This window comes from Neovison vison, chromosome 7 (assembly GCF_020171115.1).
Source record: "Neovison vison isolate M4711 chromosome 7, ASM_NN_V1, whole genome shotgun sequence".
NCBI lineage: Eukaryota > Metazoa > Chordata > Mammalia > Carnivora > Mustelidae > Neogale > Neogale vison.
Genome location: NC_058097.1, coordinates 48,995,696 through 49,008,679, shown reverse-complemented (window position 1 = coordinate 49,008,679; position 12,984 = coordinate 48,995,696). Strand labels below are relative to the sequence as shown.

Genomic DNA, 12,984 nt, shown 5'->3' with positions numbered 1-12,984 from the left:
TGGATGTATCAACTCTGGTGCAGTCAAGGTGCACCCTGGAACACTTCCTGATCTCCGTCTCAGAAGCCTCAGTCTGGGTGCAGAAGCTGAATAAATTCCCCCTTGGACGCTGGCAGTGCAGGTTCCAAGTTAAAGACCCTGGGGGCGCAGGATCTTTTGCTCGTCCCCAAAGCCAAGGCAGTGGCGGCTGTCTGGGAGCTCCTGACCGCCAGAGAGGTTCCAAGCAGCGATCGCACACTGAGATTTTGCCGCTGGCCGGGGCTGGGAGTGCCCGGCTTGCGCGCACCTCTTTTCAGAGGCGGCTGTGGGTCGGGCGCGCGTCTGGGGCACTGAGAACCGGGCGCTTGTCCGTAAGCCGCAGGCTGGGCTTTTGCACGCCTCTGTCCGGGGAAGAGTTTCGCGGGCGCGAGGCTTAGACTTTGAAACAATGGCCCGGGTCAAGAAGCGCCCCAGGGCCTTAGAAACCCAGGAGAGCTAGAGCGACGTGCACGCGCATCTCAAGCTTTGTGGTAGAGCTAGCGCGCGTTCTGCAGACCGGCTCCCATCCCCTCACAGGAGCCGGAACCCGGCGCTCTGGGGCACGCTGGCGGCTTAGGGACCAGGAGCCGGTTTCTCCCCCGCACTCTCTCTGCCTCCGCGCCGGGGAGGCCGTCTGGGACCGGGGACTCAAGCCCCTGTCCCTAGCCGCCCCGATTCCCACAGTTTGCCCCCGCGATCCTTTGCTCTTTTGGAGTGCTTTCAACCAGTCTCCGAGTTAATGCTGGTCCCCAGACGCAGGGCACTCTCGCTCGTATCGGGTTATTACTTTTGCACCGGTCGCCTCTGGTGGCTCCCTCCCCCTTTTGTTTATCTTCCGATCTCAGTCCGCTGTTCCCATTCCGCTTTACCTGCTCACTGGCGTCTTCTGCCCCTGTAGAGATCCAGACGTGTATAATTCTGATCTCAGCCTGATTTCATGGGTGATCAGAGTTCTTTGGTAGGTAATCAGCTCACTTTGGGGTACCAGCTGAAAAGACGCCTCTTCCTAGTACCCCGCCATCTTGTCCCCCCCCCCGGTTCTTTGATTTTTTTGTACAAACAAATCCACAGTTTGATCCAGATTTACTATGTAGTCGCCCCCAATGTTCAAGTCAGGCTTTAGAGCTACAGTGTGGGCAATCCACAATGTGGGCAATCCAGATGAATCACACACATACTCATTGACACACTTAGGCAAAGACACACGTGCATGCACACAGTGAAATATTCATGAACTCACATGCATACTTAATGTGACACCAGCCTAGTTCCACACTCACTCTGGAACACCATACACAAGTTTACTCTCAAAAACACCAGTAATGACATTTACACAACTTCACAGTTACTCATTTTCTTAAAACCACGCAGCCACCAGGCATGTCTGGATTGCAATAGCACATTCTTAACACAGAAGAATATATCTTCATACTTCTGGATACCTAGGAAGGGGCCTTCTTTTTCCATCCTTTATAATCCTAATCCAGCAACAGCCTACAAAGGCAGTATTTATAATATGAAGCATTTAAGAAGTGCTGTAAGCGTTACCACCTTAGGTTGGGATGTGTGGTAAGAATATGACCATACATGGGGGAGTGGCAGTGCATAAGTGTATGGCAGAATAGGTGAGCAAGAGGGCGTGGGGAAAGCAGGATATAGAGACAAGATAGATGGTGGTGCACAGGTCCTGGGATGAGGGGAGAAGAGAATGCAGGAGAAGAAAGAAGGCAGAGAGATAAAAGACAAAAGTGTGCTCAATGTCACGAGGAGCATTTCCACATTTGCGGGTACAAGGAGACAAAGTATGTAGAGAAGTGAAGGGGGAAATGGGGATGCGCACTTTGCAGGGAATATATTCATGGTCTTTGGTTGGTGAAATTTACAAGAGACAAGGTCTTGGAGGGGTTAAAATCATGGTGGGAAAGGGGAAGGGGAGGATGTGTGCAGCAGGCAGACCTTGGAGGAAGACACCATGGTCCAAGACAACATCAGTAGAGAAGAGGGACCCTGGAGGAGACTGAGCATTAAGAGAGGCAAAAGAGGCACAGGGGAGTGAGCTTAGGCTCCAGGAGAGAGGGTCAGGGGCGACCCGAGTAAGGTAGTGCATGTGGGTGCGGAATGGGTTTGTGCAGCAGGTGAGGCTGGGGCTGCAGAAGGTGTGGTGTATAGAGGACCCAGGAAGATACTGGGGGAGATACTGGAATTAGGAGTGGATTTTCAGTGAGACAAAGGGTGCAAACGGTGTAGTTTGAGGGGGTGATGGAAGGTGAGTAGAGTTGCACTGGAGTCCCAGGAATAGTGGTCATGTAGGGACAGGATGTCAAAAAGGTGGTGGAAGAAAGTTGGAGAACAATTTTAATGTTAAAATATTTAATAGAATAAAAGCATTCATGAATTACCCGTGATCTCCAGATATTACAAATCTTTATCACTGACGTGTATCCTTACACAGTTCCAGAACGTATCTGAACTTGTATCAAAATCTCACTACAGGAACATATGGGTGGCGCAGTCCTTAAGCATATGCCTTTGGCTCAGGTCATGAGCCCAGGGTCCTGAGATTGAGCCCCGCATCGGGTTCCCTGCTCAGCGGGGAGTCTGCCTCTCCCTCTCCATCTGCCTCTCCTCCAGCTCATGCTCTCTCTCTCTCTCAAATAAAATCTTTTTAAAAATCACATCACACCACACACACACACACACACACACACACACACACACACACCCCCCATTCTGTTTGGCTCAATATCTCCATTCCAGAGAAGCAGTGCTTTTTAAATTATATAAAAAGAGGTATGGCAGGACACCTGGCTGGCTCAGCAATTAAGTGTCTGCCTTCAGCTCAGGTCATGATCCCAAAATCTTGGGATCAAGCCCCACATCGGGCTCCCTCCTCTGAAAGGAGCCTGCCTCTCCCTCTCCCTCTGCCTGCCACTCCCCCTGCTTGTGCTCTTTCTCTGACAAATAAATAAAATTTTTAAAAAAAGTATGGCAGGGGGCACCTGGCTGGCTCAGTGGCAAGAGTACATGAGTTTCAGTATCAGGCTCATGAGTTCTAGCACCACATTGAGTGTACTGTTTAAAAAATAAACAGAGAATGTATGACATTTTAGGAGTAAGAAAGAACACAGCATCCACCATGGGACTCAGCATTTACCTGAGAAAGACACTCCCTTCTCTTCTCTTGCCAATTTTCATTGTCTTGAAAAATCACGGCTGCATTTTTGAAATATTTATTTATTTGACAGACAGATCACAAATAGGCAGAGAGGCAGGGGGAGAGGTGGGGGAAGCAGGCTCCCCACTGAGCAGAGAGCCCGATGCGGGGCTCGATCCCAGGACCCTGGGATCATGACCTGAGCCGAAGGCAGAGGCTTTAACTCACTGAGCCACCCGGGAGCCCCTACACAGCTGCATTTTGAGACTATGCCTTGTATATGGAATTAATGTACCGTTCAAATCATAGCAATCTGTTTGAATTGTGTGTCCCCAAATTAATATATTGAAGTTCTAACCCCCAGAAACCTCAGTGTATTTGGAAATAAGGTCATTGCAGATGTATTTCCATTTCCTCCCCCTCTTCCCACCTTGGTAGCCCCCTAGACCTGCACCCTGCAGGCCCTCTCTGTCCTTTAGCCTCCTCATGCCCACTCCCTCCCCAGCTGACTTCCTCACCCACACATTCTGCCCAAGCCCATTTCCCCCTATGCAAGGTTCCAGCTTCCCTTCCAGCCTTTATTTGTGTCTTGGGCCACAACCACATCCAGCACATCCATACCCTGAAGATAAACTGGGGGCCTGGCTAGTGGATGGTCAGTCTCCCCTCTTGAGCAGCTGACCAATCCTAACCTCAACCCCTGTCCTAACTGGGCTCTCTCACACTGCACCACTTTGCAGCAGCTGTGACCGCCCAGGGTCAGGTACCAGACAACTAAGGACTACCCTTATGCTCTGGAACATTGGAGATTATTTAAATCAGCCAGTTCAAAGGGTTCCCTCTAACCCTAGCTAACCCCATCCCACTAGCCATGCAGAAGCTGTCCCTATAGCCTCAGCTTGCAGTTACCCTGTTCCCTGGGGGGTAATCCCCTGTGTCACCTGTCTGTCCTTCTCTCATGCAGAGCCATAAGTAATAGAGTTCTGCCTTCCATTTGAGTGTGTGTGTGTCTGTGTGTGTCTGTGTGTGTGTGTGTGTGTGTGTGATTGTATCCCACATTCAAAAGAGTATTTAAGGGGCGCCTGGGTGGCTCAGTGGGTTAAAGCCTCTGCCTTCGGCTCAGGTCATGATCCCAGGGTCTGGGATCAAGCTCCGCATTGGGCTCTCCACTCAGCAGGGAGCCTGCCTCCACGTGCCTCCCTGCCTACTTGTGATCTCTGTCAAATAAATAAATAAAATATTTTTTTTTAAAAAGAGAATATTTAAATATTAAAACGGAGCCCCGCCCCCTCCAGTGTTCTTTACCGCTGTGGACCTGAACTCGCCTGTGCCTTTTGCCCATCCCTGCCCTTCCTTTCTTCTGCTACTGTCTCTTCTCAAATATTCCCTTTGTGCCCATGACTGCTGTAGGCCCTCTCACACGGGGCCCAAAATGAGCTCCGCCTTTCCCTGCTTTGCGTACTTACCCTCTGTGTGTCCTCAGACGCCTCTGCACTCTAAACACACAGCACCTCTGAACCCCTGTATGCATTTTCCCTTTGTACTCTCTCCTTCCACACTCCATTTCCCCCAAACCCTATGCTCATGAACCACGCCATCTGACCCCGTGTCCCCTGATCTTCTTTTCTGTCTGTCACCACCATACTCAGTCATACCCACACTCTCCACCTTCACCTCATGTGGCAGAGCTCATAGAACCTTTTTTCCCCTAATTTTTAAAATTATGGTAAATCTAACATATTTACCACTCCCCACCCAGTGCAGAGGCCCCGGCAGGGCTTGATCTCAGCAGGGTCTTGAGATCCTGACCTGAACCAAAACCAAGAGTAAGACCCTTAACAGACTGCACCACCCAAATGGCACTAGGGGCTGTGATTTTTATTCCCACTGCCTGAGCTCAAGGGTTCCAATTTCTCCACATCTTTGCTGTCCTGGCTAATTTTGGGGGGGTGGGGGTTGGTTGTTTTATAGTAGTCATGCTAATGGATGTGAGGTGGTATCGCATTGTGGTTTTGACTTGTGTTTTCCCTAATGAATTGTGAGGTTTCATGTACTTATTGGCTATCTGTGTTGGGGTCGATTCCACGTTAAAACATGTTAACCCCCTAGGGCCTGCCTGGGCCTACTTAGCCATAGTGACTCCATGTTGCCTAGGTAGACATTTTGTTGTCTAGAAAAGTTACTGCTCTCGGTTCCAGGTAACTGTTACTAAAGCACAACACCTAAAACAAGGTAACTGTTACTAAAACACACACCTAAAATAAGGCCAGTTCCAGGTAACTATTACTAAAACACATACCTAAAACAAGACCATTGGTAACTGTTACTAAAACACACAGGTAGGAGACATCCAATCAGCCAAAGCCACATATGTAGATGTCTGTGATTGTGCCCTATAAAAACTAGCCTGTAAGACCAAGGGGCGTCGCTCTCTTCGGAGGCGGCCCTGGCCGGTCAGTCTGACTTCTAATGCTTGGCATAGAATAAAGCTTTACATAACTTTCACTTTGTCTCAGCCTCATTTCCCTGGCCGGTCAGTCTAACTTCTAATGCTTGGCATAGAATAAGGCTTTGCGTAACTTTGTCTCAGTCTCGAATCTTTGATAACGGACCCAACGTCTATAGATCTTTTTTGGAGAAATGTCTGTTCAAGTCCTTTTACCAATTACTGAACTTTTTTTTCTTTCTTTGTTACTGATGAGTCTTAAGAGTTCTCTATATATTCTGAATACAAACCCTTAACAGATAAATGAGCTACAAATATTATCTCCCATTTTGTTGGGCCTTTTCACTCCATTGATGGTGTCTTTTGGTGCACAAAAGTTTTAAATTTTCATTTAGTCCACTTTTTCTATATTTTCTTTTGTCACCTGTACCTTTGGTGTCACACCCAAGAAATCATTGTGAAATCTAGTATCATGAAGATTTTGACCGATGTCATCTTCTAAGAATTTTATTGTTTTAGGTCTTACATTTAGGCCTTTGATCCATTTTGAGTTAATTTTTGTATATGGTGTTAGTAAGCATCCAACTTAATGCTTTTTCCTGTGGACTCAGTCCTTCCTTCTTTTTCTGCCTTCACGGTTCATGAAAAAATAAGAGCCTCTCCCAAACATTATGATGGTCTCTTGGAGATACTCAGAAGAAACTTGTAATTGTTTTAAGTAATTTGCAACTGGGAAAAATTTTTTACAGAAACGTTCCCAGATCCCCAAGCCTGCGCTGTCATTACACCTACAGGAGAAACAATAATTGAAGTTCTGAGAGGAGGTGAGATCATAAATTCACAAACCTTTCTCTGAGTTTAGCTGCCTGCCCCCCCACATGTACTGGCTGCGCTGAAACAGACACTTAGCCGCCTGAGCCGCCCAGGCGCCCCTCCAGTGAGTAATTTTAATTTCAGCCAGAGGCAGAATCTGCAAGGAAGGAAGTCTGAGTAAGTGTTCATATCTGGAGGAGAAAAAGACATAGTGGCAAGGCCAGATAGAGAGGTGGAATAAATCCTCAGTGAAGCATTGAGCGAGTAATGAGGATGGGGGTCCTAAACCCTGTGCCAATCCCTGATGGCTCCTAGTGCAACGTAGTGCAGTTGTCACTGAAGACAGTTATTGATAAACTGTTGATAAACTAAGTGATAAATTAAATCTGACTTTTAAGGTGCTTAAATGTTATAGTCATGAAGTAAATAGACTGCTTGCATTTCCTTCCAGGAATCATATATTAAATTTTCAGTGCTCTTAGAGGTGTACTTACAGTGCTACCATGCTTATAATAAAGAGTATGATGAAACTATAAGAATTACTTCATCCTATGCAGAAGCCACCCATCTGCAGTTGTTTCTGGACGACAACAGCTGTTTTTCTTCTAAGTCTGGGCATAGGATGCACTTCATGAAAACAGTAATTGTGTCTCTAATGAAAACATCTGTGACTTGATGATTACGAACAGGCTACTTTCTCTCTCGAAGTTAGAGAAGCAGCTTTTAAGGAAAAGTTAACTTTATAATTAGGCACTCCAGACAAGAGGTGTCAGGACCACATGTTTTAATTTAATTTTATAGTGGTAAGAACACAGGATATCTACCTTCTTAACAATTTTTTATTAATTTAAGGGTAGAATTTAGTGATTTCTCAGTTGTATATGCCACCCAGTGCTCAATACATCAAGTGCCTCTTTAATGCCCATCACCCAGTTGTTACCCCATCCCCCACTCCCATCCCCTCCAGCAACCCTCAGTTTGTTTCTTAGAGTTAAGAGTCTCTAACGGTTTGCCGCCTCCTCTGTTTTCATCTTCCTTTATTTTCCTTCCCTTCCTTTATGTTCATCTGTTTTGTTTCTTAAATTCCACATATGAATGGAATCATATGATATTTGTCTTTTTCTGATTGACTTATTTCACTTAGCATAATACCCTCTAGTTCCATCCACATCATTGCAAATGCCACGATTTCACTGTTTTTGATGGTTGAGCAATATTACATTGTATATATAGACCGTGTCTTCTTTATCCATTCATCTGTCAATGGATATCTCGGCTCTTTCCATATTTTGGCAATTGCAGACATTGCTGCTATGAACGTTGGGTACATGTGCCCCGTCAAATCACTATGTTTGTATCTTTTGGGTAAATATCTGGTAGTGCTTATTGTTGAGTTTATTCTTATTTTCTATTTCAATTACTGTACGTCCAGAAGAAACTTTTAAAAACAAGTGTATATTTGACCTCTTTTCTTTAAAAGTTGTATACTTATCATTGGTTAGGTTTTCAACCTAGAAATTTCTGCATGATTTGAAAAAGTAATCAGAGTTTTTTTCTTGAATAGGTTTAAACTCCTCCTTCACAATGCAAGGACATTATGTATAAATATACTCACTATATCCCATGGTTTTTATTGGTGATATGTGTTTTCTTTTAACTTAAAAATACAGATAGAGTGCACAGATAATGAAACTGATCACATCTGATCACTGATCACATCTCTGTACACAGTACTCATATCAACGCAAAGAGGATCATCAGACCCCCAGAAGCTCCCATCTGCTCTCCCTGTCTGTCACTACTCACAGGGTAAACACAGCTATGACCTCTGCCAGCACACGTTATTATTGTCTGTTTGGTATTTAATGTAAAGATAATAATAGAGCATTTAAAGTCAAATTTGTATTTGACTTTTTTCATTTAGGTAGAGAATTTATGATTGCATGTTGTCGTGGCCCATCCACTGGCATTGCTGTATAGAATTCCATTTTAGAAATATCAAACTATCATTCCATTATGACCAAGAGTGGATCAAGAGAAACAGGATTTAAGGATGAGTTTTCTGAACTGGTTCTTGGGTTTCTAGAAGTGGCTTTATAATTTGATTAGATTTTAAAATCCAAAAGAAGGGTGCTGGGTGGCTCAGTTGGTTAAGCATCTGCCTTTAGCTCATATTGTGATCCCAGGGTCCTGGAATAGAGCCCCACGTCAGGCTCCCTGCTCAGCAAGGAGTCTGTTTCTCCGTCTGCCCCTCCCCCAGCTCATGGGCGCTCGCTCTTGCTCTTTCTCATGCTCTCTCTCCCTCTCTCTCAAATAAGATCTAAAAAAAATTTTTTTTTAATTGTAAAAGAGGGGCTCCTGGGTGTCTCAGTCAGGTCTGCATTTGCCTTCGGCTCAGGTCATGATCCCAGGGTCCTAGGATCAAGCCTTTTGTGGGCTTCTTGCTCAGTGGAAAGCCTGCTTCTTCCTCTCCCTCTGCTGCTCCCTCCGCTTGTGTGCTCTCTTGTACACACTCTCTCTCTTAAATAAAGGAGTAAAATCTTTTAAAGAAACTGTAAAAGAAAGCAGTGAGAGCACATTGCAGAATATCTGTCCTTGACACTCCTTATCAGCCATTTAAAAGAAGTAAGTATCGGGGTGCCTGAATGGCTTGGTCAGTTGGTTGGTTGAGCACCTGACTCTTGGTTTTGACTCCAGTAATACTCTGCCTGGAATCGGCTTCATTTCCCCTCTACTCCTCCCCATCCCCTGCTCACTCATTCACACACACCCCCAATAAATAAATAAATAAATAAAATCTTTTCAAAAAATAAAAGAAGTAAGTATCTGAAGTGTCTGGGCGGACATGTATTTGATACCTGCACACCATTTTAGATAACTAATAAACATGATAACATTGGCTAGTTCCTCTCCATGTGGCTGGACAAATGTGAAAGAAGAGGATGAGCTCTGGATTCAAATTCCCAGCTCAGGCTCGGTGTAAATGGCCCAAAGGACTGTGTGTGCCCTGAAGGAGACCTGAGGCTGGGTCTCCAGACCACCTTCCTGCCAATACACCCAAATCACCTTAACATTACAGAGAAAACTCTGCTTTCTCCAAATCTCATCACATGTCTGCTTATGTTATCAGTACTCACTTGATTATCTTTAAAGACCAGCAGAAATATATCTATGTTTTTGTGCTTTCCTTTGCCCTGCTCCTCTTTAATCTGGCCATTTCTACATGAAAATATGGTCAACATGCTCATCTCCCTTCACCACCTCATATTTCAAACAGATCAGTGCCCTCTCTCTACGGATGTGACTTACCTACGAAACTTAATAACTGGCTCCCAGAAACACCACTGCCTGAGAATGGATGTTTCCTCCAGCCCCACTCAGGCTATTCTTTATGTAGTGGGGACATTGTTTTCTTCAGTTAGAGAAATGACAGGACCATGCTCTACCCCATGTTCATACACCCTTTCCTGAAACTGTGTGCCAGGTTCCTTTCTTAGAAATTTATTGCATTAGATTGAAAGCCACACACTTGAAGACTGCTCTGTAATATCCAGGTTGTTTCAAGTCCTGGTGTTTGTTATTGCGTCAATTCTGTACTCCTTTACTGGCAGTAATAGGAAAACTTCAATTATTTAAGTATTTAGAAGATAATGGTGTTTCATTACAATATTGTCATGATTTATTGTTTATTTTTAAGAAGATGCTCAGCATGTCCTGTTTACTGTTGTCTTGGACTCATTTTATTTAGGACCCTGAGGGGGATGAATGAATTGGCAACTGTACATTGTAGATATACATACAGTTTACATATTTCTCCTAAGATGAGGGGATTTTATATTCCCTCTCCAGGCAAAGAGGAGCCTGGGTACCTTGGAGTTGTGGCTCATGAGCAGAAAGGGGCTAATAGTTGGGAAACACACAGCTGTCATCGCAGTGACATTCACGAGGATCCAGCCAGGATTATCAAAAAGAGCCAAAATAACTTGAAAGACAGAGGAGAGGGTATAAAAGTAGACAAAGGTGCTCACCAGAAAAGAAGGATTGTTTTGGTGGCTTTGGACTCCGGGGAGGACCTGGCGGAGACAGTTCTTCGTATATGTTGGACCTGCTTCTTATGCCTGAACAGGATGAAAACCATGGTGCCGCTGGCCCAGAGCATGAGCCCCAAACATAGCATGTCAGGGAGTGAGAGCAATACTGCATACAATGAGTCTGTGGTTTTTTCATGACGAACTGAAGAACAGTATCCGAAATTCTTTTCACCTGTGATGTTTTTATCGCTCGATGCACTAATTATATACACAGGGAAAATGACATTTACCAGCATTTGCAGCATCCAACACAGGAAAATAGAGGGAACAATGTACTTGGGAGCTTTTACTTTAAGCTCTGCCCACCAGGAGTTTGTGGGGCTGATCGTGATGGCCTGGTAGACACTCAAGATGCAGATGCTACCGATGGATACTCCCCTCCCCATCCTGTGAAGAAAGAAAAGAAGTTTGCATCCAAAGTGGCTAAGAATATGTTTCCACCCAAATGCTGCCATGGTCTGGGGGACGCCTTTACAGAGCAGAGCTAAGAAGTTGGCCACAGTCAGGTGCTTGTGAATGAAATCTGTGGACCTCGACCTGTAGTCAGTGAAGGAAAGGAGGATATAATGATAAAGAAGTGAGAAATTGCCCAGGATGCCAACCGTCGTCTGTGTTAAGAAGATCAGTCCTACCACCAGTTCGCTGTTGGCCATTTTCTCTGTTCCCGGACACTGTTAGTTGCCTTCTGAGCTAAAATGTCCTTTGTGGGAGCGTGAGGCATGGGCCAAATGTATCACATCAGCAGAATTCCAGTATGTTCGCCCTTCCCTTCATTCCCCCTAGGAAACACAGCCTTCCAAGGACTGAACATAGAACTTTTAAGAGCACTTATAATGTAAAATCTGTCCTGTGAGGGCACTCATGTGAGAACTTCTTCATGCTTCACGACCCTATGAGGCCAGGACTACTGTGGATGTAACTAAAAGAGGAAGAGAACAGACATACAGAGAGGCCAATTATTTTTCCACATCTGTTCCTTCAGACTGTGTGGGGACTGAGAACCGGTTGGGCTGGAAATGGGGATAGTTCACTGAGCGACCATGTTCTGCAAGAAAACAAGGTCGCTGGAGCACCTGGGTGCCTGAGTCAGGTTAAATGTCTGCCTCTGGCTCAGGTCATGATTGCAAAGCCCTGGGATTTAACCCCACATCTGGCTCCCTGCTCAGCGGGAAGTCTGCTTCTCTGCCCCTCTCCTGGTTTGTGTGCCTTCTCTCTCTCTCTCTTTCTCTCATGTTCACTCTCTCTCAAGTAAATAAAATCTTAAAGAAAGAAAGCTCAGTAGCTGTGTTCATCAAACAATCCAGATGTACAGTAAGTTTTGATTTGCCGCCTTATGGTTGATTGTAGAGTGGTGATAGTCTATAATTTTCATTACAAGTTTCCATTAACTTGTGATGATTTATTGGACAGGACAATATCAATTATGGGTAAAGTGTTCAATATCTTAGTAAATGTACATGCACTGTTGGTAGCAGAACATTGCAGGAACCTGTCCTGTTACAAGTTGTATTTAGTGCATGCAAGACTGGCTTGATATCAAGATGGCCACAGAAAGACTCATTTGCTTTTATGTCAGGAACGAAGTATAATGGTAGCAATCACAGGAATCGTTGAATAATCACAAGTAATTCTTTAAACTTTGGGACATAAAGCACTAACACATGATGAAAATAGTGTAAGGCAGAAATTAAGTTAGTATTGATTTCAAATGATATACTTATCCATTTATTAATACTTCAGTTAAGTAAAGCTATTAACAACACACTCAGATTTGTGAATGATATTACCATAAGACACTTCACTGAAAATTGGCATCTGTAAGGCGTATATTTTTATGCACTCTCTATGTCTAAGCACTGGGTTTTTATATTGACAGTAGAATAACTTTTTAAAGATTTTATTTATTTGTTTGACAAAGAGAGAGGGAGAGAGAGAACAAGTAGACAGAGTGACAGGCAGAAGCAGGCTTCCTGCTTAGCAGGTAGCCCAATGTGGTACTCAATCCCAGGACTCTGGGATCATGACCTGGGCCAAAAACAGATGCTCAACCAACTGAGCCACCCAGACGTCCCGAATAATTTTTAAATGGGTGGAGAGAACATGATATACACCTGACTGCTACCATCTGTAATGCATCATTGTTATGTCACCTGTTCCTTACTTGTTCATTTCCTAACCTTCAAAATGAATGTTTCGCTGTCACTGACAGATTATGGAGATTTCCAGTGCAGACTCGGGTAGTGTCCCCAAAATTCAGTGGTAGATCCAGAGTTAGAGGACCCCTGTCCATTCAAGCCATTACCATTTGGATGATACTTTCCTCACAGGGTCACATGCTTCCTGTACATGCACTATATTCTTCACTACAAGCATGGAGGTGTCACAGGAGCACCGCTAGCAACCCTGAGCATTTAGTCTACAATTCCTAGGATGTGGGCTGTACAGAAGGTTGATTTTACAGC

The 12,984-nt window shown here is 44.7% G+C and overlaps 1 protein-coding gene across 1 annotated transcript; it reads right to left on the bottom strand.

Annotated features, from left to right (window-relative positions):
• Window positions 1-10,152: 10,152 nt before the first annotated feature.
• LOC122911728 (vomeronasal type-1 receptor 4-like) lies at window positions 10,153-11,505 on the bottom strand. Its single transcript, XM_044256716.1, is given in 2 exon segments — window positions 10,153-10,462; window positions 10,465-11,505. Coding segments are annotated over 2 exon segments (939 nt in total). The 5' UTR covers window positions 11,176-11,505; the 3' UTR covers window positions 10,153-10,234.
• Window positions 11,506-12,984: the final 1,479 nt, after the last annotated feature.